Genomic DNA, 27,621 nt, shown 5'->3' on the forward strand with positions numbered 1-27,621 from the left:
ATCAGAATGAAATGAGGTGATCTTGCTTTTATCACTCCAAATATTTGATATCAATCAATTTTGAGTTCACGTGTAACTGCAGAAAAATGTTATAAATTGGATTGATGACAACATAAACATTAGAGTAGATAAAGTGTTTTTTAAATGAGCCATCTCCCGTGCAGCCTCTCCCTCTGCTCTGAGACCTCGTGCACACTCCCAGTCTGAGATAAGGCTCATGTGGTTGTGCTTTATCTAATCTGGTGCGCTCCATCGTCCGCTCTATCAGGCCCAATGCAGATACAGGAATGGAAGAGTAAAGGGCCACGGTCACCTTATGTTATCAAAGTAGCAAGGATTTATTTCAAACATTTGAGGAAAGTTTTTGAAATCTTGTGATGTCAACTGATGCTTTTTTATGGCTTGTTAATTTAACATTTTGTTCTGTCAGTTTGTAATGTTGAATTGTTGACATTGTACTTACAAAACTGTTAAAAATAAATAAATAATAGATTAACAAAACATAGTTGAGTTGATTTTAAAATTTGCATTAGGGATCTTAAACTTCACATATTGTGTTTATTGCGTTGGGTTCCTGGTCTGCAGTTATTGTTAGAAAGTGTTCCTAATTATTATACCCAACATTGCTAAAAGCAAAAACATCTATATTTCTGACAGAAAGATGCCAGAATACACAGTGGTGATCAAAATGAGATAAACAACAAAGATTTATTTCAAATGTGCAGTCAAAACTACAGTTATATGCTTTGTTTATATATGGCTTATCTATAGATACACAGTATATGATCACTTCTAAAATGCATATCTTGATATCTATAGATATTGTCTTGCATCAGTTTGAACCCCTGACAGAGAGGACTTGGTGCTGACAGTCTTTAAAGACAGATAAGCGGATTTACAAAGATGTGAGGACACAACCTCCTGTATCTCCTGAATCAGAGGAAGTATGATTTCTGAAAGCTGAAAATCCTGCACGCTGCACTGAGTTTAATGTCTTTTCAAAGTCCAGCGTTGGATTATCTTTATCTCCATCTGAGCTGTCTCTGGGGTCATGTTACAGTCAGTCTCCTCTATATACTGTAAACTTAAGGGCAACTCGAGGGGGGGAACATAAAGGCTCCATAATGCCTGTGCTTGTTTAGGTTACTGTGAAAAAAAGATTTCAAACATGTATTTACAAAACATCCATGAAAATGTCCATTTATAATGTGTGACTACACTTTGTAAACACCAATATAAGGTATGATCAATCTCTCCCACAAGAGGTCAGCTAAGAAAAAAAAAACTCTTAATCATTAGGTGAGAAAGATTGTGAAGTGCTGTTGTTGATAAAGCATTTGCCTTCTGCCATTAATTATGTGGTTCAGGCACTGTGTTTTATCATTGCAAGAGGGTTAATGCCTTTGTGGAGGCCTACATGAGGCCTATGTGCCATGGATGGCATGAATGAATGATGTAAAAACATCATTGTTCCATCTATCCATTTTCTTCTGCTTATTCGGGGCCGGGTCACGGGGACGGCAGTCTAAGCAGAGACTCCCAGACTTTCATCACTCCGGATACTTCCTCCAGCTCCTCCGGGGGACCCCACGGTGTTCCCACACCAGCCCAGAGACATGGTCCCTCCAGCATGTCCTGGGTCTTCCTCTGAGCCTCCTTCTGGTGGGACAAACCTGGAACACCTCCTGAGGTAGGCGCCCAGGAGACATCCAACAGATAACTGAGCCACCTCAGCTGCTCCTCTTGACATGGAGGAGCAGCGACTTTATTCTGAGCTCCTCCAGTGTGACTGAGCTCCTCAACTTATCTGTAAAGAAGCCCCCAGCCACTCTGTGGAGGAAACTCATTTCAACCGCTTGTATTCACAATCTTGTTCTTTCGGTCATTACCCAGAGCTCGTGACCATAGGTGAGGGTAGGAACATAGATTGATGGTAAATCGAGAACTTTGCCTTTCAGCTCATTCTTCACCACCACAGTCCCATACAGCAACCGCATCACTGCAGCCGCTGCACCGATCCACTTGTCAGTTTCACGCTCCATCCTCCCCTCACTTGTGAACAAGCCCCTGAGATACTTGAACTCCTCCACTTGAACTCCCAGGCCATGGTTCTCAACTGGCAAAAGGCATCTTGCCCTCTCCAGGTGGGTGGAGAGTCCCTGCCTTAAGTGGAGGATGTTTCACATCAGAATTCTTTTATTAATTAATATTTTATTAATAAAGTATCTAAATGCTCATGTTATGGTGGCCCTCTTGCTTCAGCAAGAAGGTTGGATTTCTGAGCCGACTGGGTCTTTCTGTGCAGAGTTTGCATGTGCTCTCTGTGTATGGATGGGTTTCTTGGGAGAGTTCATCAACATGGACAATAGGTATTTTTTAAATTATTTATTTTTTGCTCTTATTCAGTTTATAATTTTTTGGTAATTACATTCCTATACATGTGCAATATTATTTGTAACACTTTTGGCACTCCACCTGCACCTCTCTCCAATAGTCCCTTCACACCAGGACTCTGCCTTTGGCCCCAAAGAAAGTGAATAAAAATAGTGTTTATACAGCTTTAGGCCTCTTACCACAACTACTGCAACTTCTTTTTATATATTAGGGTAATAAATAGGCTTACGTTCACTCTTTCACAGACTATAAACCAAGTTCTCAAGTAAAATGTGGTACATTTTTGTATTACTTTGATTCCTCAGAACATATTCAAAAAGGGCTGCTTAAGTGTTTTTGTGCTAAATCATAAACACAAACAGAGGAGGAGGGAGAAGGAGAGCATGGTGACCTCTGAACCTGAAACATTTGTTGATGTTCAAGCAGGAGTGGTGCGGGAGGCCGACTGTACCACATTCTTCACGGTACACGCGCCCATTAAAGCGTTCATTAAACACAGATTAGCCCAGCAACCCACCGGCAAATCTCCAGGAATTAGGCTCAAACCAGTTTCCATCGCCCCACACTCACCTGGAACAGAGGCCGGAGGAGTGGGGCAGTTTTGGGGGCGCTACCCCCCGCAGAGAGCTGTCGTCTCAGGGACAGAGGTGATCAGAGACTGCTGCTTTATGTAATTATCAACAGATTAGTCACATGTGGACAGGTCTCACCACTGACATAACAGGAAGTATTTCTGTTGGTACAAATCTCATAATCACACAGCAGTGATTTTCAAGTTGCACTAGTGGGAAGGTTGGCAATAAAACTGAAAAGTATTTTCAGTCAAGTAGGAAACTTGACATAAATTTGGGCATTTGGGCGTGGAGCATAACTGAAAACATTTCATCTTAATTTACACTCTAAAATCAATACTACCAGTGTGGATAATACAAACCACCATTAAAACTTGCACCACATGTTGAGAACCTCTGACTGTGGGCGTATTCCATGGAAAATAAACATATAATTCTTACAGTAAAATTGTAACTGATTTCCATAATAATAAATCAAACAATAAAGCCAGAAATATGTTTTTTACATTTCCATTTTATGTATTTACATTTACACATAAACTACAAAACTAGACAACACCAAAAACTCACTTAAAATAACTTAATCACAGCATAGAAAATAACATAAGCTTAAAAGTGTCATATACAAAGCCTAAAGTTACCTTTAAACAGTACGACATATTGCATAGTGGAAGACAGCTCAGCTGTCTGTCTTTGTGTCATTGGTGTTTTTTTTAAAGAAATGATAGTCATATTTCAAGGCTGATGATTGTCACTTTGGATGTTAACCTGCATGTATAGCCCATTTTTACTCATACCTTGACAGAATTGTTAGGTAAAATTATTTTCAGAAGTCAAACACACATATACTATAATTAATCAACAATTTGTTTCTGCATCTTAACAAAGTTGTGTGTCCAAAATTATTGAACTCTTTTCATAATGTATGGTAACCAACAAGCATAAGTATTAGCTGATTTGTATTTTTGAATATTACAACTAAAACTTCTGAGACCCAAGGTATGACTAACTTACGGCTACCAGTACATCCAGTGTATTTCTACATACATGATTGTCTAGTATTTCCAGTCTTTCATTTCAAGTCATTAAACATACTCCTGCCTTTTCTTGTAGGCAACATCAGAGTTCATGAAGTGATACGTCCGCTGCACCGTGGACTGGGGCTCCTCCTGGGAACACGACCCAGAGAAGATCAACACTAGCCCGGCTATGATAAGCAAGAATCCCCCTACCCATCCACAGTACAGGGCCTCACCAAACTCCCACCGGGGCACCACATCTGGGACCTTGTCATCAAAGAAGTGAATGACAGCGAGATGCGCCATATAGCAAACAGGAATGAGGCACAGTACCCCAGCTACTATTCCAAGCACCCCTCCGATTACAGTCAGAGTCCGCTTGGTCCGGACACCGTCTTGGTCCTTACAGGTATTGATAATATAAAGTCCAGGTATTGAGACCAATATTCCGAGCAAGCCAGCACCCAGAGATGAACACATGAACATACGAGCCATTTTCAGATTATGGGAGAGTCCCAGAAGGCTGTCATAAGCTCTGCACTCCATGCCCCCAACGTCCTGAACAACGCAGGTCTCCCAAAGTCCCAAATCGTAGCTCTCGACAGGTAGGAGGGCTGTAGACATGGTCAGCCACTGTGGTAGGATAGTGGTAGTCAAAGTGCAGAGCCAAGCACTAACAAAGAGCAGCATCCCAAGTAGTTCCATAGCACAGGTGCATGTGTCCATGTTGGGTGTAAAAAGTTTGAAAGAGTTAGGCTAGAAGCTGGAGAAGTTGGAGAAGAGGACAGTCCAAGAACGACAAGGAGCGAGTTAGCTGCTACTGGCAATACCTGAAAATTCTATCTGACTTTAAGCGTTACAAGCTGGTGGGCTAAGAAACACTCAGAGAGGCACTCATCTTCTATAGCAGGGAGGAGAGAGGACCAGAGCAGCTCCAGACCCAGCCCCCTTCAGAGGTCTTCCTGCCAAGAATGGGCAGCAGGGGCAGAGGCACACACGACCCGGCTTGAGACAAGATCTATGTCAAATGCTTTTCCCACCAGTGCTGCCACAGCAGACGTCATCCAATACAGACTGAAGATTTCAATGACACTTTTTCTTTGAGATACAAGCATTTCTGAATCCATAGAGTCCTACAGAGGTTGACCTGATGACTTTGATTTAAACTTGCACAGTCGCCATGAAGAACTTATATTACTTGCACACAAGAATGAAACAATTAAAATATTGTGTTGATGCAAAGGAGACATTTGGGTTTTTAGATGTGCACTATTCAACTTTTCTGGTCAGAGCTTGTCTCCATGGTGATAATGTCTACATGCCTATAATGTTCCACAGCATGTCCTTAATCTCTTTAATCCTTCTCCATGGACACAAGCATGTAACCACCAGGCCAAGTACAGATCACATCTGTGGAGAGGTGACTCCACTCACAGTAAAAGTGCACTGAATGTGTTTTTTGAGCTATAAAACATGAATAAGTCAATAAGATGAAAACAGTTTAAAGCCAAATACTGAAACAATCCACTAACATATGCATGAAGACAACCTGAATATGGTGGACCAGAAGTTACATATTGCCCCTTTAAGTTAATTTACCTAAAAGATATATATTCAAAAGAACCATATATACACATATATCACAAATGCCTGCACTAGAATCTGCACATTAACAATACTAACCCTACATGCTGAATATTGTTTGAACTTCTTGGCCTTTAAAGATGCGCTCAAACTTTTCTGGAGGGGAATCTGCCACTTGCATGTTTCATTGGAGGAGTTTATTGATTTGGCCACAGACAAACAGGTGAAGGATCCTTTACTAGAAAAGTTGAATTCATGAATTAAATGACATTCTTTATCATGCAGGCAAAAACTTGGTGTTACATTAACTGATAAAGTGAATTAAGTTTAGTAATGGGTATGTAATTTTGTATGTTTGTTGTGCACACGTGAAGGCTGCAGATAGAAACTAGATGCTAAATGCACAGTTGTATTAACTTCATTGAATTAGTGAGCTATGTACTTGAATGGACTGGAATGTAAAGAGGTTTGTGTTTCACACTGAGTGAGGAGATAGTTCAGTTAAGCTGTGGAATGTGGCCAACAAATGGCATATAAATCATTTGCAATTAGAAGCATTATCATAAAGCAGTAAAAAAGAGAAAAAGATCCAGTTAGTAAAAATGGCAAAAAACATTACAATAAAAACTAAAGTAAAATATAGCCTAAACTGATTTTTTAAAAGCATAACCACATTAGTATTTGAAACATAGAAGTACAAACTCTCCAAATATATATTCCTTTTTTCATTCTCTATACATTTAAGATGTATGACTTAGAAGTTAAATGAGAAAAATATTGTTTGCTGATCCAATATCTCGATAAGCCTAAATCATTCTTTATTTTTGAATAGTTCCTTTAACTTTTCCTTTTCTTCATGTGACTGAAAATGAAACAACAGTGCGTCTTATTGTGACCGGAGCCTGTGGGAACTTTATGTGGGAGGCCGTAGATCAAAGCTGAAACATGTGAAAATATTTGGCCACGTCGTAAACACGCACACAGCGAGTTTGACATGTCACATACAGAAAAATGCACTGATAAAAATCCCCGGCACCTCCTCCAGAAAAGTGCTCAGCTGACAGTGGGGAAATCCGTGATGTCCAGAAGAGGGCGCCACTGCACAAGAGCTGGACACTAATAGAGCGAACAGTGATGTGATATTAAGGCGCACATATTTTAGGAAACGACATTTACAAGTCAGCCAACTAGAACAGAGTCAATGTATGTGTAAACCTTAAAGAGAAGGAATAGAGAGTAGAGAAGAAGAGGTCTGACAAAAAGTATGCGACACTAAAGCTAGGCCCACGTGCACGAATGTTTTGCTGCTGTATGATATACCATCGTATCCTTATCAGAAGTGGGGACCGGCAAGTCGTGACTTGGACTCGAGTCAGACTTGAGTCACTATATTTAGGGCTTGAGACTTGACTTGCTAAAATGGACTAAGACTTGGAACTCGACTTGGACTTGAAGGTCAGTGACTTGGGACTTGACTCGGACTTGAGGCATGTGTCTTGAGAAGACTTGAGAAGCGCTTTTAAATCCGAATTCTTTCTATTCTGACCGTAATGATTCACGCTAAGATCTTGTCGAGACATTTAAAAAGGAAAAAAATAAAAAATTCTACAACTCTTGTATACTTTATAAATACTCATGTATAAATATAGTTCGATTTTTAAGTACAATTTATCTTAAAATTCATATAAATTGCACAAAATAAATAAATACATTTGGTACGTTGGTTTAAAGATTTGAAATGACTTGAAGCTCACAGCAGACGACTTGGACTTGACTTGGACTTATGGGCCAGTGACTCGAGACTCGACTTGGACTTGCCTGTATTTGACTTGGGACTTGACTCGGACCTGAGGTCCAAAACTTGAGACTTACTTGAGACTTGCAAAACAACGACTTGGTCCCACTTCTGATTCTTATATTATTATTTCGTGTATTGTGCCTTTGCACTGTAGATTTAGTGTACCTATTAAATAAAATACAGTAGGCCTATTATAACCTATAAGTTTGCAGTCAAGACTGATCCACTAGGTGGTGTGCATGTATCGCATATCACCCCCCCAAATTTGAACCTACTGGAATAAATTAAGACTATGTTGCTGACACATTTGTTCAATATTTGCATTTTGTCATATTACAAGTAACTATCACAAACATAATGATATTTTAGGCCTGATCTAGAAGCCTAGTGTAGTTGCCTGTGTGGCAAAACTGTGTTCCGTCTTAACATGTGGTTAAACGTTCCTACTTTCATTAAGTACGTCCATTTTCACTCGATCTTCTGTACTGACACGTGCTCCTTTGCCAATATGTCAAATCAACTTTGAATCTGCATAATTAAGTTTTAATAATCGCGGGGCGCGCAGAAGTCTCCCCATTGGACAAGCGGCAGGCTCCGTCTACGTCCGACTCTTTATGCAAATCCGCTCCAGCCGAATATGGACACGGAGGAATGAAATATGGTGGAGGAGGCGAACATGGACGACCGAGGACCGTGAGAGCGCTGGGAGTTCGTTACCAGAAAAGTGGATGTATCTCCGAGGGGACTTTTTCAGTGCGCAAACTTTAGTGGAAACTTTACGCACGGGACCTTTTTACTTGTTACGGAGCAGAGCGGCGAGGCGGCGGAGTGTTGTTATGCGGTGAAGAGGAGCGACTTTTCGGGGGGATAAAAAGCAGGGCAGGGGGCTCACCATCCCGACGCTATGCCGTGGCTGAGCGGCGGAAGGCGGAGAGAGAGCTCGGAGCTGCCGCTGCCCGCAGGCTGGGAGGAAGCCCGGGACTACGACGGAAGAGTGTTTTTTATCGACCACAACACACGGCAAACTTCATGGATAGACCCCAGAGATAGGTATGCAATGCAACCAGGCCCCGAGTGCTGTCAAAAGTTAATTCAACTAGTAAAACATTTGGAGGAGATGCCAGGGAGCAGAGAGGGAGTGGAGTGGAGGGGGCAGCATAGTGGCACGTATGTATGTTGTTTTGTTTATCAAGGAGACGGGAGGTAGCAATGTCCTCGGCTCATTTTAAAATGTTACAGTGTTGTGTTGAAGTTGTAGAGAGGCAGGAGGAGATGAATCAGCTGAGATTGGCCTCCACCTCTTGAGCGGTTCCCACAGACACACGGGATGTAACGCCCAGGTCACCCACTGAGCTGCTGCCACTAATACTAATACTATTCTTTCTTACATTACATTTTTACAACCAGTGTTTCGCTAACGGTGCTGGCCATACAATATTCATTTCTTTTTTGTTTCCCCATTTTCTCCCTCGGGCTATAGCCTTTGACAACAGGCACGTTTTTTATCCAAAATGTTGGACACAATTAAACATTAAGCAAAAGTGCAAAACTAAATGTAAAAGTTAAATGTTATACCACCTAAGGCTCAAAACATGTTGAACCATTTGCTGATGATATTACAACAGCAGTATTTAAACACTGTAATAGGGCTGTATGATTTTAAATTATAACCCACAGGATCATGCATGAAATGACAAATTAGCTCTTGGAAGTATGTATTTTATGTTCAAGAAGGCTTTAAAATCTGACATGTTTGTGGCCTTGTATACACATCCTACATCTACTCTCTCTGTACTACTGCATGTTGTAAATGTCAAAGTTATGGCCCATCACATGAGCTCATCTTTTGGAGTAATCTGAAGAGGCAACTTGATGTCTGTGTTAAAGGCATCTGTGTTTATGACTGGAGTGACCTGTACATTCCTGCTTAACAACAGAGTGGACTATTATTGTCCAGCCTTAACATATAACAACATGGGCCTACATATGCATAAGGAGCAAGGTTTAGGTTAGTTTATTTAGCCTTTTGTAGTTTTTGTGGCACATTGTGTTGCTAATTATGTACCAAAAGTTTGTGTTAAACTCATCCCAAAAAAATCTTGACAGTTGACATTGAATATCCTCTATTTATTTCAATTTAAGTAAAGTCATTTTTATTATGATAATAGTGTAATATAAAAAGACACTAAATTGGTCAGGATAATAATAAAAACGCAAAGATTGGGAACATAGACGGGACTAAACATTCCTCTGTTCTAAAACTAGTCCAGATCTGATCTAAACCAGGTCAAAATCCAGGTATAAGCAGGACCAAAGCAAGTGTAGACCAGAACAATATCAGGTCTCAAAACTATAACTCAGTCAGATTAAATGTATGTCTTACATGAGGCTAAACCATAACAAAACATTAGCACATATTTTTCTATTTTCAAACAGGACTACAGCACTTTCAGTCTAACTTAACCATCAGAAAAATGTGTCACTAATAGCACTGACAGTCCCTGTGCCTCAGTTTGTAAAACACACAGCTCTAGTTTGACAGTCAACAACAGTTTGACAGTACCTTTAAAACTCCAACTCCCATGATTCCTTGTGAAAATATGTCAGGAATGCTAGCTGGGCCACTGGGAAAGCTGCAAGGATGTGCTTTTGTGGGGCGACTGGGATTTGACCAACTCAATCTGGCTTTCAACGCGGACTTTGAGAGATTAACGGGAATTATAGTGTTGCATTTAAATTCAGAGTATTGTTAGACTATGTGAAACTTTACGCTGCACAGTCCAGTTTTTTAAGTCTCATCTGATTCAAGCTGAGAGAATGCTTGCATCTTGATAAGGCAAACCTGGTTTCCTTTTCCTCTTCATTGAAATGTGTTTTTGCATTGTTAAGTTGATCTGCAGACATGGAAGTCCAGCAAACGAAAAATTCAATTCTGTTAACTGGACAAAAGCAGCTTCTTCAATTCTGGGGAAAACTTGGGGATGAGCGAAGAAACTGTAGACTGTACTCTTTTGCAAATTGTTTAAAGTAGACCCATTTGGAATATAAGAAATGTAATCTAATATAATAATAATAAACCAAAATAAGATCATTTTACAGCAATATTCTAGTAATACATTTTTCCATCTAACTTTGAACACATTCTATCTCTTGTCTCTTCGTGCCATGATTTATTGCTTATCTCAACTAGAGTATTTTCATCACCTGAGCCTCTTCCTTTTGTATAGATCAACTGTTTGCATGTCACTGAAGCATGAGGGGAATTGCAGGAGTCTTTTACACAGAAACTGAAATGATTGTAGCTTGGTATCTACCACGTGATGTGGTCGGGACGCCTACACCGCGAGTTAGTGCAATGTTCCGCAGCTTTAGAGGAGCCCGAGCGTGGAGCCTGTCACCTGATCAAATACTACTGATAGTTGGAATAGCTTTATGTTGCTGTGGCCCAGATTAGACAAATACACAACTTACTCTATGTAAAAGAAGGGCTGTGTATACCAGATATCACAGTATTTTATTGCTGTTTTACCTTAGGCGCTTCATTGGTTAAACGGGTCGTATTCAACAAAACATTTTATTAGTGATGCAGTTATTTTATTGGGATTTTAAAGATTTATATGGACAGCAGAAAGAAGAGTGCGGAGAGAGCTAGCAAAAGTTTTTTGATTGAGTCTTATCTACATTTTTACATGAAAGACATTGTTTAGTACTTATCACATTTTGTCAATGTAGTTTGTGTCATATGCTTGGTCAGATCACAGCGATACTAAATACTAGTAGTTTTGAGAGCTTGCCATACACCTAGGGGTGTAACGATATCCAAGTCTCACGATACAAATCGTAACGGTATGAACCTCACTGTACGATATTTATTGCGATATCATTGGAAAGCTCACGATATGATGGGGAGGCTCATGATTAGGGATGTTACAATATTCAAATCTCTCTGTAGGATGTTTTCATGGTCTTTATCTCACGGTACAATATTTATTGCGATATTTTGTGGAGGCTAACAAAACTGTTAATATGCTACTTTTTCCTCTTAAAATGTCCTTGACAAGACTTAATCCAAAGAACTAAGACTTAGAAGTGCTTAGAACTGTTATTTCTTCTTGTAGTCTACACTGAAATGGAGCAAAGCATAAAGGTCTATGTAGTTCCCTCTTTCTTTTCTATTGCTGCACCATAACTCTTAATAAAAGCAAAGAGACTTGTAATTTGATATATTTTGATGGTCCACGATATTACTGTGAGAACTTTGATGATACAATATCATGATATTTCAGTTATTGTGACATCCATACATATACCTCCTTTTAGGCCTGATCAATATTTGGAAAGAAAACAAATTGTAATCTGACAGTAATGCTATTTCAGTCAAATCGTGATTCATTGCTTTTCTATTTAATGCTACATTTCTACACTCGGACCCTTTTTCCATCCACTCCTCATATTCGCCATCATGCTCTGAGTGAGTGACAGGTGGATTTAACCGATCACAGAGAAGTGTGAACTCTCAGAAGAAGAATTGGCAATGTAGTAACTGTACATGTATATGTCCCATCACTATTCATGTACACTTTTTTTCATTGCTCCCCCCTCTTCCCTTTTGTTGACTAATGGCTACACAGGGCATGTTTTTAACGGTTATGATAGTAGTAGCCTAGTTCACACACTCCAGTGTCACCAAATTCTCAAAACTAATGAATATTAAATTATGAGGAATTCACTCTTTTTGTTGTCATTTTCTTAGTATTTATCAAACCATTTCTTTGATTAGCAACATGAAAATTATTTTATAAGTTTTCCTTCTTTCTTTTTTAATGAATGAATGAATTAGGAGGAATAAACAAGTGGATCAGATTGAGCTGAATTGACTTGAGTCTTGAGTTCATTGTGTAATTGGCTTGTTGGTTATTTTAAGGTCCTAGTTGATGTGTGGTAAGATCTAAGACTGAACTAAACCATGATATTTGTGTAGTTGCTGTGTCCCCACCTGACGCTCTTCTGTGTATGTCTTGAAGCGTCCTTGTACCCCCTGAGCCCAGGTACCTCTGTCCCATGATGAGGGGTGTGGATCTGCCCAGGGGGGCGTCTGTGACGGCCCTCATGTCTGCTGACCCACAGGGGGCGTGTCCCACAGGATTATACTCTAATCACTTAAACACTGGTACCATTCAACTACAGCATTGAAAAGCACATATAGACATCATAAGTAGGGATGTAACAATAACCAAAATATCGTAATATTGTATCGTCAAAAGTCTCTACAATAATATCGTGAGCTGTCACAATATATTGAATCACAAGTTTCTTTGCTTGATTTTATGGTTTTATAGTAGCAACAACTAATAAACATCTGGAACTACATATCCCATGATTCATTTCAGCGCAAACAACATGAAGAAGAGTATTTTAAAGGCAAAAAAGTGTTTACAATTATGTCAGGCTCTTCAAACTATCGCAATAAATATTGTACCATGAGATGTATATTGTGAAAATATTGTACCATGAGATTTGGATTGTTACATCCCTAATCATAGGCAAGGCGCCTATCTAAACAAACCAAGGGGGTTGTATAATCATTACCTTTGCTTGGATAAAACGAGCAGGGCTGCACAATTTTGGGAAAAAAAAACTAACTGTATTTTTTCTGAAAAGTATTGCGTTTGTGATTAAATTTGCGTTTAGAGCACATTGTAAGCAACTCTCTTGGAGCAGTAACAGAAGACTTAACCAACACAAGAGTCCCATGCATTTCAGAGCATGTTTGTAAAGGTCTGAGCTACAGCTACAGGATCTTTCAATACAAAAATTACATTATGTTTTTTGCTGCCTAAATATTTGCAGCCCTTGCAATTTGATGGTTGTGCCAACTCAAATTGTGATATATTTTGCAGCTCTAGTGTGGAGAAACATTGTTGTAACCCTGTATGCAGTATATTTAATTCGGTTCACTGTGACAAATTTGAACCATACAGTTGAACCTTTATATTTTGGACAGTGCTGAAATGGAAATCTCAATAGCTGTAGTTAAACTGTTTTCTTCAACTAATTTCAACACAGCTGCAGTCTAGCCTGAACAGGTAAACATGTGCTGTCGTCTGTTGTTTGAGTGTTAGTGGACATTGGACAGGGATTCCTTGGGGACAGCCCCGGTCCTGAAGCAGATAAGCGCTTCATTGCTGTGTGTTTTTTGCTGTGGTGGTATGACTGTTATGTCAGGCATGCCTCCGCTAATGCCCAGGGGCTGAGTGCGCGCTTGCGGCCCCAGACACTGCAGCCGAACAGGGGGAAGTTCCCACGTGTCTCCCCCCTTTCTGCTCCGGAGCCCTCCTTTATTAGCTCTGTTATGCAACACCCATAGCCTGGCCTGCCGCTCAGCAAAGGGGGCTCTTTATATTTGGGCACAAAGCAAAACAAATTCAATTATTCTGGAAAGAGCGAGCCGTGTTTCCAGCATGGAGAGGTTATTCACATGCGCAGGACCCCGCTGGCATTCTGCTTCCCCAGTGCTTTCTTTATGTTGCCTCTTTTTGTCTTTCAGAGCAGGGGGCTGGTGAACATGCCATCGCTTGATCCCGTGTCATTTGGCCTCTGTGTCTTTCAAACAAATGGACAGTATGTTTAAGTCCTGTTTCTGCTGCTGGTGGAGTGGCTCCTCTTCTACTGATCTGAACGCCAAAGCACAAAGGACTAAACATGACCTTGATTTTCAAAATGTTTTGTAATGAATACACATAGAATTTGTAGGTTTTTTTTTATCTTACACAGATCTTAAATTAAATATTGACATGTTCCATTCTGGTCACTAGCACTGACTCCATTGCACCTTCACTTTTCCTCTGTCAGTTTGTGTGGCGAGCTCTCAAACAGGACATGCCAACCTCCAGCTGTTTGTTGTTTTTTTTGTTAATACACTTTGATTTTGGAAACATAGTGCCTGACACTCCTTTTAGTTTAAGAGTACTAAAGAAACTGAAGTACTTGTTGTTCAGGGCATGAATTGAAATATGCTGGTTTAAGACCTTGTGATAAAGAATAGTATTTTTCATCACAGATAGTGTTCAGTCTGATAACAACAATCGATAATTGTTCTTGTCTTAGTGAATAATCAATCTTAGTCTTGATTAGTGACATTAAATCCAATGAGTGGTAGCCCCTGTTGATGTCCTCTCAGCAACACTTGGTCTCTCTGTTGTTTGTGGGAACAGAAATGTTACGCACTACTCACCAGCCCTCAGACCTCTCTCCATTTCCTCTCTCTTTCTTTCTTTCTTTCTTTCTTTCTTTCTCACTCTCTCTCTCTCCATTCCACCTTTCTTTCTTCTTCTCTCTTTCCCTCTCTTGTGTCCATATTGTACAGAGAACAACCTAAACAGGACATGCCAACCTCAAGCTGTTGGCCACCATTGTTTTTGCTGCTTTCTGCACCATTCTTCATGCATTTAAAGAGGAAGAGGAGGCCAGTCTGTGACACTGGCTCCTCTAGTGTGCTTGACTTTCTCCATGGAGCTTTCTGTCATCACAGTTTGAGCTTAGGGCGAAGGAGCTGCTGACTCAGGAGCCTAATTGCACACGTTTAAGCTTTAATGTGCTGTATCTGCAAATGAACGCTTTGAAACACGGCACTTAACCGAGCTGTTTACGGTTAAGAGGAGGGTTAACTACCTGTAGGCCAATCTGATTCATGATAAACCAATAAAAACTACTATCAATGACACACACACACAAAAAAAAAGATATCAGATTTGTTAAAACTTTTTCAGTGATGACAGTCAGATCATTTTTCCCATCAGAAATATGCTAAAATGTCTCTATAAATGTCTTTGCATTATATACACATTCAAAATCACAATTTCAATGATATCTTGTATACAATAATTCACTTTTCTAATACATGAAACAAAAGTGTCTACCTAAACTTCCTCACATATAGCCCAAGTTAATGTTTGACTTTGAACGGTGTATGTGTTTTAAAATATTTTGGTTTGCCATTATTAAACAGCATTCAATTTAAAATGATTTGAATTAGTTATGAGTTAATTGTTATAAATGATCAATAGTACTACTAGCTCAATAAAATACAGTCTGTGGGAATCACACTGTACTCTTTGTGCCAACTAGACTCTGGCTGATCACTGAATACTGCAGTAATCTCTAGCAGTTACTATGCTGTATTGTTGACTTAAGTGACTCAAATATTGAAACATTTAGTGCCCAGTCATGGATTCAAAGTAGGGTATTTCATTGAGCACTGAATCTTGATATCTTGAAAGAAATAAAGAAGCAAATTGTTCACTCTGGCTTTAGTATGTACTTTTGGCTTTGTTTTGGTTCACACAGGAGAGAAAGGCAGGATATCTGGGAGAGAATGCACTAAATTGTTCATTCAGGAAACCCACCAATGGAGTAAAGTACACTCAGAATAAATACTACACACTAAAACTTTCAACACTGATGTTTTTGTTGCCTTCATTTACCATTCACATTATGCAGTATCTATTGTATTTTAAAATGTTTACCTTTAATTTGCCTATTTTGTATCTTTATCTTGAATATTTCTGTTTTTGGTTGTTTTGCATGTTCTTGTACTTTTGTGCTGTACATAGTAGGGATATATTTTATTGGGGTTAAAATTATACATATATATATATATGAAACAACAGAAAGGAGAAAGCATGGAATCAGTTTGTAGGAGTTTTGGGAGTGACTGGATTGTAGATTTGTTTTTAAAATGTATTTGATTTTATTGTAGATTTGATTGTAGTTTTAAGAAGATGCTGTTAACTAGTACTCAAAAAAATTGAGGCAATCTATTGCCTCAATAATTTTAAGTTGTTGAAATTAAAAGTCACAGTCTTTCAGAACTTAAAAGGTTGGATGGCTTGCTACTTGTACCTTTTGGTAACAGCTGAATTAAAAGTGCTTATTTAGCCCAACTCAAACATTCGCAGTGCATGACTCAGTTTTCTTTTAAGGCAACTCAATTATTTTCATTTGTCTTGACTTAAAATTAGGAATTTTCAAACTACTGGAATAAGTTCACAGAACTTTATAAAAAATAAAGACAAAACCACACAATTTTATGTTAACCAAACTCAAATGTTTATTAGTTTATCAAGTATACACTAGTCAATTCCGTTGGTTTGTTTACATTGGGTTTAACTAACTTAATAGTCAAAAGTCATTAACATCCTAAACAACTGACCAGACAGGTCTAATGTAGAAGCATCTGAAAGTGAGTGAGGCTGTGAGATTGGGCATGTTGTTGTCTGCTAATAGTTTCTGTAGTTAGTACGTGTGTTATCATGTGTGTCCAGAAGATGATGTAGATAGTAACACTTTGCAGTCGAAGGTCTCGGGTCCAAATGTCGCTGCCGCAAAAATCTCTGCACCAGAGTCTTGACCATGCCAGAAAACGTTGAAAGGCTCTGACCCAAACTTTTGCACTTTTTTTTTTTTTCTCCACAGTTATTAGCTGTGGCCTAGGAAATTGTAGTATGCACGTTAGTGCCACCTTTTGCTTCGGAGAGTCTTAGGCTACGTTCAGACTGCAGGGCTTAATGCTCAATTCTGATTTTTTTGTGAAATCCGATGTTTTTGCGAGGTCGTTCACATTTCCAATTAAATGCGACTTGTCTGTGACTCCAATGTGAACGGTAAATGGCCCGAAAGTGTCCCGCATGCGGTTACTGGAGGACACGATGACGTCAACCCCATGCATCAACCGCAGCGAGCGTGCTCTGTGTCTACGGAAGTTGTCCAAACATGGACGCAGCATTGAGCACCTGGCGATTTTACAGTTCCGGTTTCCGCCTGCTTCAGCGCAGAATAGTGACGTTTGTCGCTTGTTGATGACGTGTAGGTCGGATGGATGCGCTTTGGCCGTTCAGACTGAAGTCGCATGTCAAAAGATCGGATATGTATCGGTTTCAGGACCACATATCCAAGTGGCCTGGGTCACATTTGAAAAAATCAGATCTGTGCCGTTCAGACTGTCATTAAAAGATCGGATACAGGTCACATAGAAGCCAAAAAATCGCATTTGGGTCACTTCAGGCTGCAGTCTGAACGCAGCCTTAGAGATTCACCTGGAATAAAAATTGATCCTTGTAGCTGTCAAGCAGTAGATGAGTTTGAAATACAGACAAAGGTTTATTCTCTTGTTACAGCAGATATGGACAGGGCCTAGTCCTGCCCTGGCCAGAGATCAACAGCCTCTCCTCTCTCCATTCACCCTTTCTCTCCATCCCCTGAGTGTCTCCCCTCCGAGCATCTCCGCTGAGCATCTCCTCTGAGTTTTTATACAGAAATACAAGTTAGATACCAAAGCAGAGACTTGTACATACATTTGATGACAGGTAGTACAACAAAGGGTTTCCTCAGGTGGGGACAGTTGTGTCTGCTTTACACATGTTAATGACTGCTCTGGTCTCAGGTAGAAATCACATTCATTTATACAAAGAGCGATTGAGGAAAATCTTTCCACAATATAAATTTCCATCATACATTCTCCCTTTTCATTATTCATGAATCATACTTCATAAACAGTCACAAACAGAATATGCAGAGAAAAATTAATTGCGGCTCTAATCACAGGTCATTAAGTTGAAGTGAGTTCCATTAGTTTGTTGATTTGAAAAGATGGAGACAAATTCAACAGTTCACTTTTAATGAGGATTGCTGTGTTCAGTTTGTCCATATCCAATATGATTTTCCAATATGATACAGGTTGACTGTCGCTTTAATTTGATGGTGGCACTGTTCAATTAAAGTTTTCCCATCTCCCGTCCTCTGTCCCTCTGTCCTCCCTCTGACCACACATGGCTGTAGTCTCCCCACGCAGCTTGGCCTCTCTTTGAGCCTCAGCTTGTCTCTGGGGTCGTCCTTTGGCCCATGTGTCCATCTTCAGGGCTGTGGTTGGGCACACGAGGAGCAGGTAGAGTTTTAAAAAGAAGTGAATGACTGAACTTTTGTGAAGGTTTTCCCCAGTGACCGTTGTGAAACAGAAGGATGGTTTAATGATGTAGGTCTGGTTCTGCCCAGGAGAAGAGCATGTGTCCTCCTGGAAGGTGCTTTCGATTTGGAACGTTATCTCCTGGTTTCAGACCATTCACTGTGATTGTTCTTTGTCTTGATGGGCGTTGTCAGGTTACAGGTCTTGTAGTTGGAAAATGGAGAACCGTCTCTAAATGATCTAACACATTTTTTCTAATATTCCCCCTTTGACACATTTATGTGTCAATTTTGTTCTAAGCAGATATCTGTGTTGGCTTAAGCCATGCATACACTGTGTGATTTTTGGCCCTTTTTGAGATGATTTTTTCACTCGTGTTACTGTTTTTAGGATCGATTAAGTTTTCACTTAATCGTGTGTCGTACTTCATGTAGTATACATGGGGTAACAAGAACCAATTAATACCTTACAACCAGCTCCTGATCAGCAATCGTAGGTCACAAGAATATCAAACCAGTCTGAAATCGAGTTTTCTCTCGTGAGGCTTTGAAGTAGTTTGTATAGTATGAGAACATGAATCGTGAGCTGTGAACTTTTAAACCCTGAGATTTGGTCATATAGTTTGAGCTGGGGCTGAGTGAAACGATCGAAAATATCGCACAGTGTATGTCTGGCATTAGTTGTCTTCTATGGTAAGAAAACACGTTGGTTAAATTGCACTTCTGAAAGAAACATTTTTTAAAACTGTTAGGGGTTAGTTGTTGGGATTATTTCATAGGATTTAGAGATAATTATGCAGCATCCATATTTCCTGTAACAAAAACATTTTTAAAGAAATTAGCAGGCGCATAGTTGTCAAGGATGGTGAAGTCAGTCAAGTCAAGTTTTTTGTGATCACAGCCAGCTTTGATAAGGCCTTCATTTTGTTTTTAGGAGAGCTCATCAAAATATACTGAATTTCCAACTGGACTTTTAGGAAATGCACGCCATTAAAAGTCAATACACAAAAACACAAAACAAATATCAATAAAAGAAGAAAAATATAAAGAAACAAGGAACTCTAAAAACGAGTGAATCCATTAACTGCATCCTATCCTTTTCTTGCCGACACTGTTGACAACAAGCTCAAATGTTAAACACAGATTTTCTGACACTGCGCAATTTACAACATACAGTTTGACTGCGCAGGTCCCAAGGACACACAAACATACAGTTGACTTCTGGTGTCACACTCTGTACTTGAGCACAATTTTCTGCATGCAAATCAGAAAAACTTCTTAATTTTTTCTTTTTTTGTCTTTTTTTTTTCTGTATTGTGTGTTTAGCCTGATTCATCAGCCAGTTTCACTTTGTGTAAACTGTCTAACCTCGCAGCATTAGGATTCGTTCGCTCGACAGTAGGCGGGTATTTTTTTATTTAATCAATTGTGCTATTTGGTCGTGATAATGCGCCGCTAATGGGACTAACTGGTATATTAAACTTTTCCCAAATCCCATAGGAAAAAGAACATTACCGTCTTTCCCTATGATAAAATTCACCAAACATTCTCTATGTTCCGGCTTTAAATCCTTGATCTCGGTAATCGTTGCCAACACAGTATGGCTTTGTCTACATCCATCTGCTTTGTTTACTGTTGTACTGTACCACACAGCTCTTCGCTGATTGGCCTACAACTTCCAGGGTTCTTGCAAACCGTCTAGTGTATTCTGATTCCTGACCTGGTCGCTGGAGAGAAATGAAATTGAGCGAAGACACTAGGTGGCACCAGTCTGGCTATTATATTTTAGCATGTACTATTTAAATTAAGTTTATTTTTAAATCATCCATATTTGAAACAATAGAAATAACAGGACATTCTCAGCTTTAATTACTTAATTCTTCTAAATTGTACCTAATTTATGTTTTTAACCCTCACGTTCTCCTCGGGGTCACATTGACCCGAAGAAATTTTTTTTTCCTTCCCGCTCTCTTGGGGCGGGTCAGTCAGACCCATAATGTTTTGGGTCTGCCTCACTTATACCCACAATGGTTCACAATCAAAAAATATTAGGTAAATTTACTCAAAAAGAACATGTTACAGCAACTTGACATTATTAAGTTAGTAGGACTATGGCATTTCTAAAACAATGAGTATATACAACTTTATCTTAATTACTTTGAATGTTCGGGTTTATAGTGTAGTACACAATAATTACCTTCTATTAGACTGACAGTACTGAAAAATAAATTCTTAATTAGTGAAACTTTTCACACTTTCATGTCCATTCATCTTCTGGTTTTTCCATTAGGGCTTCTAGAACAGCAAATAATACATTTTTCAAGCTACAGTATTTCCCAAAACTCACAGTCCACTCTGGTCAGCTCAGTTTTATCTTTCAGCACATGTGTTAAATAAAAGTTTCCCTGATGGTCCTCTTGAGTGGTGCTGACCCCACATCGCTCCACTCCCATTGGGACAAGCCCATCCCAGATGTCCCAGACCGACTAAAAGTGTCCAGCGACGGAGGGGCCAGCTACTTATAGGACCCTATTTCTATGAGATTCAACACATTATGTCTGTGGGGCAGCTGCTCCCATGGCCCTCCCTAAAGGCTGGACAGGAGTCACATTCCTCCCAAAGTTGTTTTCTTTTTTAACTCAGAAAGGAATTTTTAGACCGACATTTGTGGCCTCTTTTCTCTGTCAGTGACCAGTAACAAACAAACTGTGAGAGTGAAGGCACAGGCTGTTTCAGTCATGGTTGAAGGGACAGTAGTTCAGGTAGAAATATTGTTGTGGTAAAAAGAACATGCTTTATGCTTCTGGTATAGTATTGAATTATAACATAAGTGGATAATCGTTTTTCATTTTGTTTATTGTGAACCACAATATTGATCTAAAACAGCTTAATAATACAATGGAATAATAGAATTGACTTCCTGTTTAAAACTGCAGAGCTGAGAAGGGGAATTTCACTGTAGAAAGTAGCAGATATGTTTTCATTCTTGAAAAAAAAAGCTACACAACATTTTTTAACACTATGTGTGTTATCTGGAGTCTATTTTTTTAGCCAAATAATCGCCCCTAAGTAAAGGGATGTAGGCAGGAATAGGGGCTAGGTGAAAACCTAGATTTTCTGAGCACTCAATCCTCAATAACAAGCAAATACAGGATTACTCAAACATGCATTAATTAATCAAAAGTTACTGATGAGGAAAAACATAACATTATTATGTCATAATGGCCACTGATAATGGTTATACACACATAAATGTTGCGTTTGCATACTGTTTCTCCTTTAAGCACCCCACAGAATCATCACTTCAGTATATGTTAATCCAGGGAAGTTTTCACAGAGGGATGCATATTTAAGCTTATTTGAAGTGGAGGGCCACAGACCAGTGGTCACTACATTGAGTCTTTCAGAATGGATGCATTTAACGTAGTTTTGACAGAGCTACTGTACTTTTAATGAGGTACATTTTAGGTCTTCATCACAATGCAATAAGATGTTATTGAGGTTATAGAGGCAGAACAAATTTGTTGTAAAATGTGCAGCTTATCATCATTTGGGCTAATTCAGCAGGAGGCTTGAGGGTTAACAACATTTGGTCTGAGGACTGTGTTTGGCCCCCAGGCCATATTTTGGTCACCCCTGTAATGCAGTGCAGGATATGCTTATTGCTATTAACAATTATTACATTATGTACAACTGCTTTTAATACTGCTGCTATGTCAATTACTGCCACAGCCATGATCCTTTTGTGGAGGTTATTTATCTTGTGGGCTATCACAACTACCCTGGTTTTTATAATTGTATCAGTCAAAAATTAAATGACATTTGGAGTTGACTAAATATTTTCAATCTTTCCTTCCCACGCTAAGTTTTGTTTATTTTTTCTAGTTTACACTAAAAACTAAATAGAAGAGCAATGGGGCATAATTTTACAGTGTCAGTGTGTTATCTGCTGTCGTCTCATTTGACATTTTAGGTGATTATCATTATGTTGAGGTCAAGGGTCATGCCCTGGTCGGTTTCTGCGGGCTTCAGCAGCTGGGACTGGAGCAGACAGATCATCTGTGATTTTTCTGCAAAGGGAGTTTAGCTACATTAATCTGTTCATTTATAATTGAGGATTATGCAGTGTATTTGGGTTAAAGTCAAGATATTCTTTACTGTCCTGTTGGGAAATATGTCCTTTGATTTGACCATTCTACAGTGCCACATGGGTGATCTGTCAAGAGTCATTTTTGACAGTAGAGCAGTGCTTGGAACCCATCTCCAGATCTTAAGCTAAACTTGGTCAAGAGGACTAACTGTACTTGTTTTATGCAGATGATTATTATACATAATGTAGTGTAAGGTTGTTTTTAAATAAAATTTCTAAAATTGCAAACATATTTTTTTTAAATGTGTGTGGTTAGTAATTGTTTTCAGAATCTATAGTAATGTCAGATTTATTTATGAGACATGACATTTGTCAGAATCGTTTTTGTATTCTTAAGAAATATTTGATACCATGTAGCATATTTAAACAATGATACTGCTGTGCTAAATTGTACTCATTACTGTTTTGTGAGCATGTCAACATTGCTATAAAGTATATAAAGTAGCGCATTACAAAGTGTATCAAATAAGCACTTCCTCAACCACAATTTTGAAGTGCATGTAGCTGTTATTCAAACTGCACAAAACTTAAGTTAGACAAAAACATGTTCTGGCATTTAGTGTTCTTCTAGAGTAACTGTCTGCACTACTATGCATATGTACCCAATCATCATTCATTTAAAGCATGCCCACAGTAACAGATGCAGTTTATTAATGAAAATGTTTATTGATGGTCACAGGGCTTGGTCTTGTGCTGGGATGTGTGGAGCAGACAGGGGGCACATGCCTTTCCCATGGAGCCAAGGCAGTGCAGCCGTCACCGGGCAAAACGTCTCCTCCACTCAGAAATACCCCATGGACCCACAGATTACTCTAGAATTAGCCAATGTCTTTAACCCTAAATATACTGTTCTGTGTATAGAGAGCGTATGTTGGGAAGGGGCCCACAGCTGGACATGCCTCTCATTCTGTCAGCCTCTTTTTGTATTTCACGTCTCTATCTTATTTTGGAGTTCTCCGATTGAAAGTGGATCTCTCTGAATTCACTTTTGTCATTAATAACTTACATATTACATTACTTTAATCCTTTAACTGGAATTATATCGTAGGTTTGGATGATTGTTTTAAAGTACAAACATCTCATTTTAGAACTTGCTTTTATAGATCTAGAGGGTTATCTAAAAATGAACTATTATTATTGATATTTTGCTGTTTGCAGAGAATAAGATTAAGAAAATACTTCATTGTTATTGCAATGTGTACAACAAGATTATGTTCTAACCGATATAAACAATTGTTAGGGTTATTGCTGATTTATTAACTATTCAAAATTGCTGTTTATCAATGGTTCTCAAACATTTCCTTTTGTCTTTTTGTACCACAATATGGTCTCTGATAGGATACTAACAGACTAAGGCTAAAACTGGGCAAAATAAGAATAAAGTAAGACAGTGACTATAGCCTAAGCCTGTGATATATTATAGTACATATAGGTTATTTATGATAGTCGTAATTTTGACTTTTTGCTACTGTTTGCTTGTATATCTATATGATCACAAGGTAGAAGTTAATGGTCCTCCGTAAATCATTGCCACCACATCAGAGAAGGATAAAACTGAACCATGTTGCTTGAGGTGGTAGTAGCCGTTTTTAGCATAATCATCACTATATTGTACTGTACTGCGGGCTGTATTAGTTTCTCTAAAATAGGAGTTTGTGAACAAAAATCCATGATGTATTTTTTATAGTGATATAGCTCCACTGAAAATATTTCTTCTTTCCACATTTACGATTTTCCTGGATTCATGGACAATGCGGCAAAAACTTTTCTCCAATCATAACTTATTTTGTCAGTTGGTTATCCTATCTTTTTGGTTTAACTTTTTACATAATCATAACAATACTAGATTTTATTCATAATACACTATACATATATATAGGAACATAAATCTCTCAGTAAGATTATTGTAAGTCTTATTCAGATGATGGAAATTTGCTGTCCCACTTGTCTGCACAATTCAGACAAACACAATATTAAAATACGAAAATACATAATTTCATAAATGTATTAATTCATTTCATGTCTCAGTAATAAATAAAATGCAATAAATAATGTTTGTGTTGGTAAGCCCATATGGAAATGCATGTATTTCCTTGTTTAATCTGGATCCACACATTCAGGATCGTCTGGGGTTGTCCGTCTCTTTTCCCACTGTACCCTTACTGTGCTAAAATCTATGAGCTGCCATATTTTCTCTCTTTAGGTCAAAGTTCAACACGGGCTTTAAATGCTAATGTCACACGACTTTCTGTCCAGTGCCTCCTGTAGCTTCCACTATATTTTTACAACCTCTGTGACTGAATATGGCATAAATCAACAATTCTGTACAGCTGACTTGTAAATACTTTTGACTGCACCTTTTACGTCTTTATGGCCTTTCTGGTGATTTTCTCATAAACATTACAGCTCTGATATGGTTGGCTTGTCTGTAAGTGGTTTTTAAGCATTTTGAAGAGAGGAGAGCGTCTGAATGTTTGTTGATCCTCTGCAAACATTGAAGTGAGCAGGCAGCGTGTCTCTATTTGCTTTGTTCTTCTGTTTGGAAATTCTTAGTCAATTGTATTTAGGTAGCAGTCACATTTACATTTTTCAAAGCCTTCAAAAGAAACACAAATTACACTATAGTGCAAACAAATTTTTGATTTTAATTCACAAACAATGATAATTGAAATGTCAGAACAGTTTTTCCCCCTTGGTGAAATTGCAGTGTTGGCAAACTGCAAGAACATCAGTAATACAATAAGGATGCCAAAAAGTCATAAAATATTATCTAAATAGAGATCAAACTATGCACATTTAACAAATGCATCTACATACACTAAAACTACTGTGTGGTAATTTTATGTGGACAAAAATACATTTGTGTTAAAGTGTCTACATTACAGTGTATTGCACTCATAAATGACAGAGTATGCATTTCAGTGATATCATCAGCGTGATTCAGTGACTCTGGCGGCTTGTATCCATGTTACCCAATAAATGCTTTCCAGCAATAACTGCCAAAAGAAGTAAAATGTACATCATGTACAATGTAAATAGAGGAAGTAAGCTGTGAGGAGGTTTGAAGATGTTAATGTTATTTGTTTAGCACCAACATTGGCACCAACTGAAGCTTTCAAAATCTTTTGTCACAGAAGGAGACTATGAGTAATTACATAGTTGTTTCTTAACTTTATCAAGTGTGTTTTGTGGGGTGTTGAAGCATGTCTTTAGTGACAGTTTGTGGAGCGCTGCTGCTTCAGTGGGAGGAATGTGTGAAAGATTTGAGCTGCTCATTGTCCACATACCTCAGCCACAGCAGACCAGTCTCTGTCATTTTCAGCTGCACTGGGTCACTGTGGTCACAGGTCTTTAACCAAGCTGATGGGACCGCCAGTGTGATCTGCTGTCAACAAAACCAATGTTAACATGTCAATAGAGCTCTGTACAAAACCTGAGGTGGTAAAGAAAAAGCACAGTTACATAACACAAGTATTTGTTCATACAGGAAATGTACTGCACAAAATGTGAGTGTTAACTGCTTCCAAATGAGAAGAGTGACATAATTAATGTTGTTAATGAATCTGCCCTTGGAGCACTGTGGCAAAATTCTGTTTCTCTGACACTCTAAGAAAGCTCATTCTTTGTTTCTCATTTTTCCAGGATCACAAAGCCACTGACGTTCGCAGACTGTGTTGGGGATGAGCTGCCTCTTGGGTGGGAGGAGGTTTACGACCAACAAGTCGGAGTCTACTACATCGACCACATCAACAGTGAGAAACTATTCACATTAACAAAACTACAACATATTTTTAATTTCAAGGTGCACTATGCAACGTTTTTGGTGGAGGGACTGACACAAACTTGTCTCTATAAATATATTATAGCCTGAAATGTTCCACAATATTGCATTAAATTTATCCATGTCTGTCTTGCATGTATTCAATTACTGATGTTTTTGTAGCTGAAAAAACGCATTCTTGCTGTGAGTAGGGTTACTTCTACACAGACCTGATCTGTAACTTAGCCTGGTGATGGCACCTCCTTTTCTCCTTGAAAACAGATCAATTTAAAGCCAGCCTGTGGAACATTCTAGGCAAAATTAACACCTCCATGGAAACAAGCTGAACTGAACAGGCGGTTAGTAATTACACACGTGTGAGTCAGGACTAAACCAGGTCTAAACCAGGACTAATCTTGAACTTAAGAGAGAGAACGCCGAGCAGTTTGTCCACAAAGCGAGATCGGGCAATTGCCGCGTTTAACTCCGTGAGGTGCAGAGCTGAGCCGGTCCGGTCCTTTCTCCTGTGGTCATCTCCACGCCCATCCCGACCGTGAGTCCTGTTTCAGTTCTGGTTTAGTCCTGGTGTAGTCCTGTTTTAGTCCTAGTTCAGGCATGGATTAGTCCTCCTCTTCAGTCCTGGAATCAGTCCTGGGTTAGTCCTGGTTTAGTCTTGGTTCAGTCTGTGGCGTAGGCAGCACAAAAGTGTGATATAATCTCGGGTTAATGGGCAGGTGCGGTCCTGTCTGCGCGGGTGCGGTGTTGTATTGAGGGTCTTCAAAAACTGACCCGTGCAGGACTCTGTGCTGTTGGGCTCCATTATGGAATAAATGAATCTTCAGTTCGTTACATAAAGAAGGAGGAAAATAACAAAAGGACGACAGCAGCAATAAGTTTTAAGAAGGAAGTAAAAAGTGTTGCACCTGTCCTATCTGAGAAAAGTGCATAAAGTTTGTGCTGAGAGGTTTTACAGACTTAAACCAGATAGAATAATTGCACAATATAAAGTTGATACTTCGTGGATTTCACCTATCGCGGGTTATTTTTAGAACGTAACCCCCGCGATAAACGAGGGACACTGTACTCTCACCTCACAACCTGTGCACATAGACTCATACTTGTCCCGATCGGGACAGAAAACGGAGAATTTCTTGTACAAGTCATTGTTAAATGCACTTTTGTGCTTCGGTACGTTGCAGGCTGACCGACTGTGTCTCGCTCCTTCTGAGTCACAGACGCTACAAGAGACGCTCAGTTTAATGAACGGTACTGAAAACCCGGACATTTGCATCAGTTTATTAAAAAAAAAAAAAACGGACGCCCCGGACAGGACCCAAAATACGGACATGTCCGGGGAAAAACGGACATTTAGTCACCCTAAGTAA

General features: G+C 39.1%; 2 protein-coding genes across 2 annotated transcripts in view; one reads left to right on the top strand and one right to left on the bottom strand.

Annotated features, from left to right (window-relative positions):
• Positions 1-4,051: 4,051 nt before the first annotated feature.
• Positions 4,052-4,711, bottom strand: LOC110154890 (putative claudin-24). Its single transcript, XM_020918937.1, has one exon. The coding sequence runs from the start codon at positions 4,709-4,711 to the stop codon at positions 4,052-4,054; it is 660 nt and encodes a 219-aa protein (XP_020774596.1).
• Positions 4,712-7,858: 3,147 nt separating this feature from the next.
• Positions 7,859-27,621, top strand: part of wwc3 (WWC family member 3) — a 40,612-nt gene continuing 20,849 nt past the window's right edge. Inside the window, exons 1-2 of the mRNA XM_020918796.2 lie at positions 7,859-8,417; positions 26,119-26,228. Of these exons, the coding sequence (XP_020774455.2) occupies positions 8,272-8,417; positions 26,119-26,228 (256 nt within the window). The 5' untranslated portion in view covers positions 7,859-8,271. The remainder of the gene's footprint in view (positions 8,418-26,118; positions 26,229-27,621) is intronic.

The sequence above is a fragment of the Boleophthalmus pectinirostris genome, unplaced genomic scaffold, assembly GCF_026225935.1.
Source record: "Boleophthalmus pectinirostris isolate CB_2022bp ecotype Guang Dong unplaced genomic scaffold, ASM2622593v1 HiC_scaffold_7, whole genome shotgun sequence".
Classification (NCBI taxonomy): Eukaryota; Metazoa; Chordata; class Actinopteri; order Gobiiformes; family Gobiidae; genus Boleophthalmus; species Boleophthalmus pectinirostris.

What these genes read in the sequence shown, in the direction of transcription:
- LOC110154890 (XM_020918937.1), bottom strand. Translation starts at nt 4,711, where the DNA reads ATGGACACATGCACCTGTGCTATGGAACTACTTGGGATGCTGCTCTTT.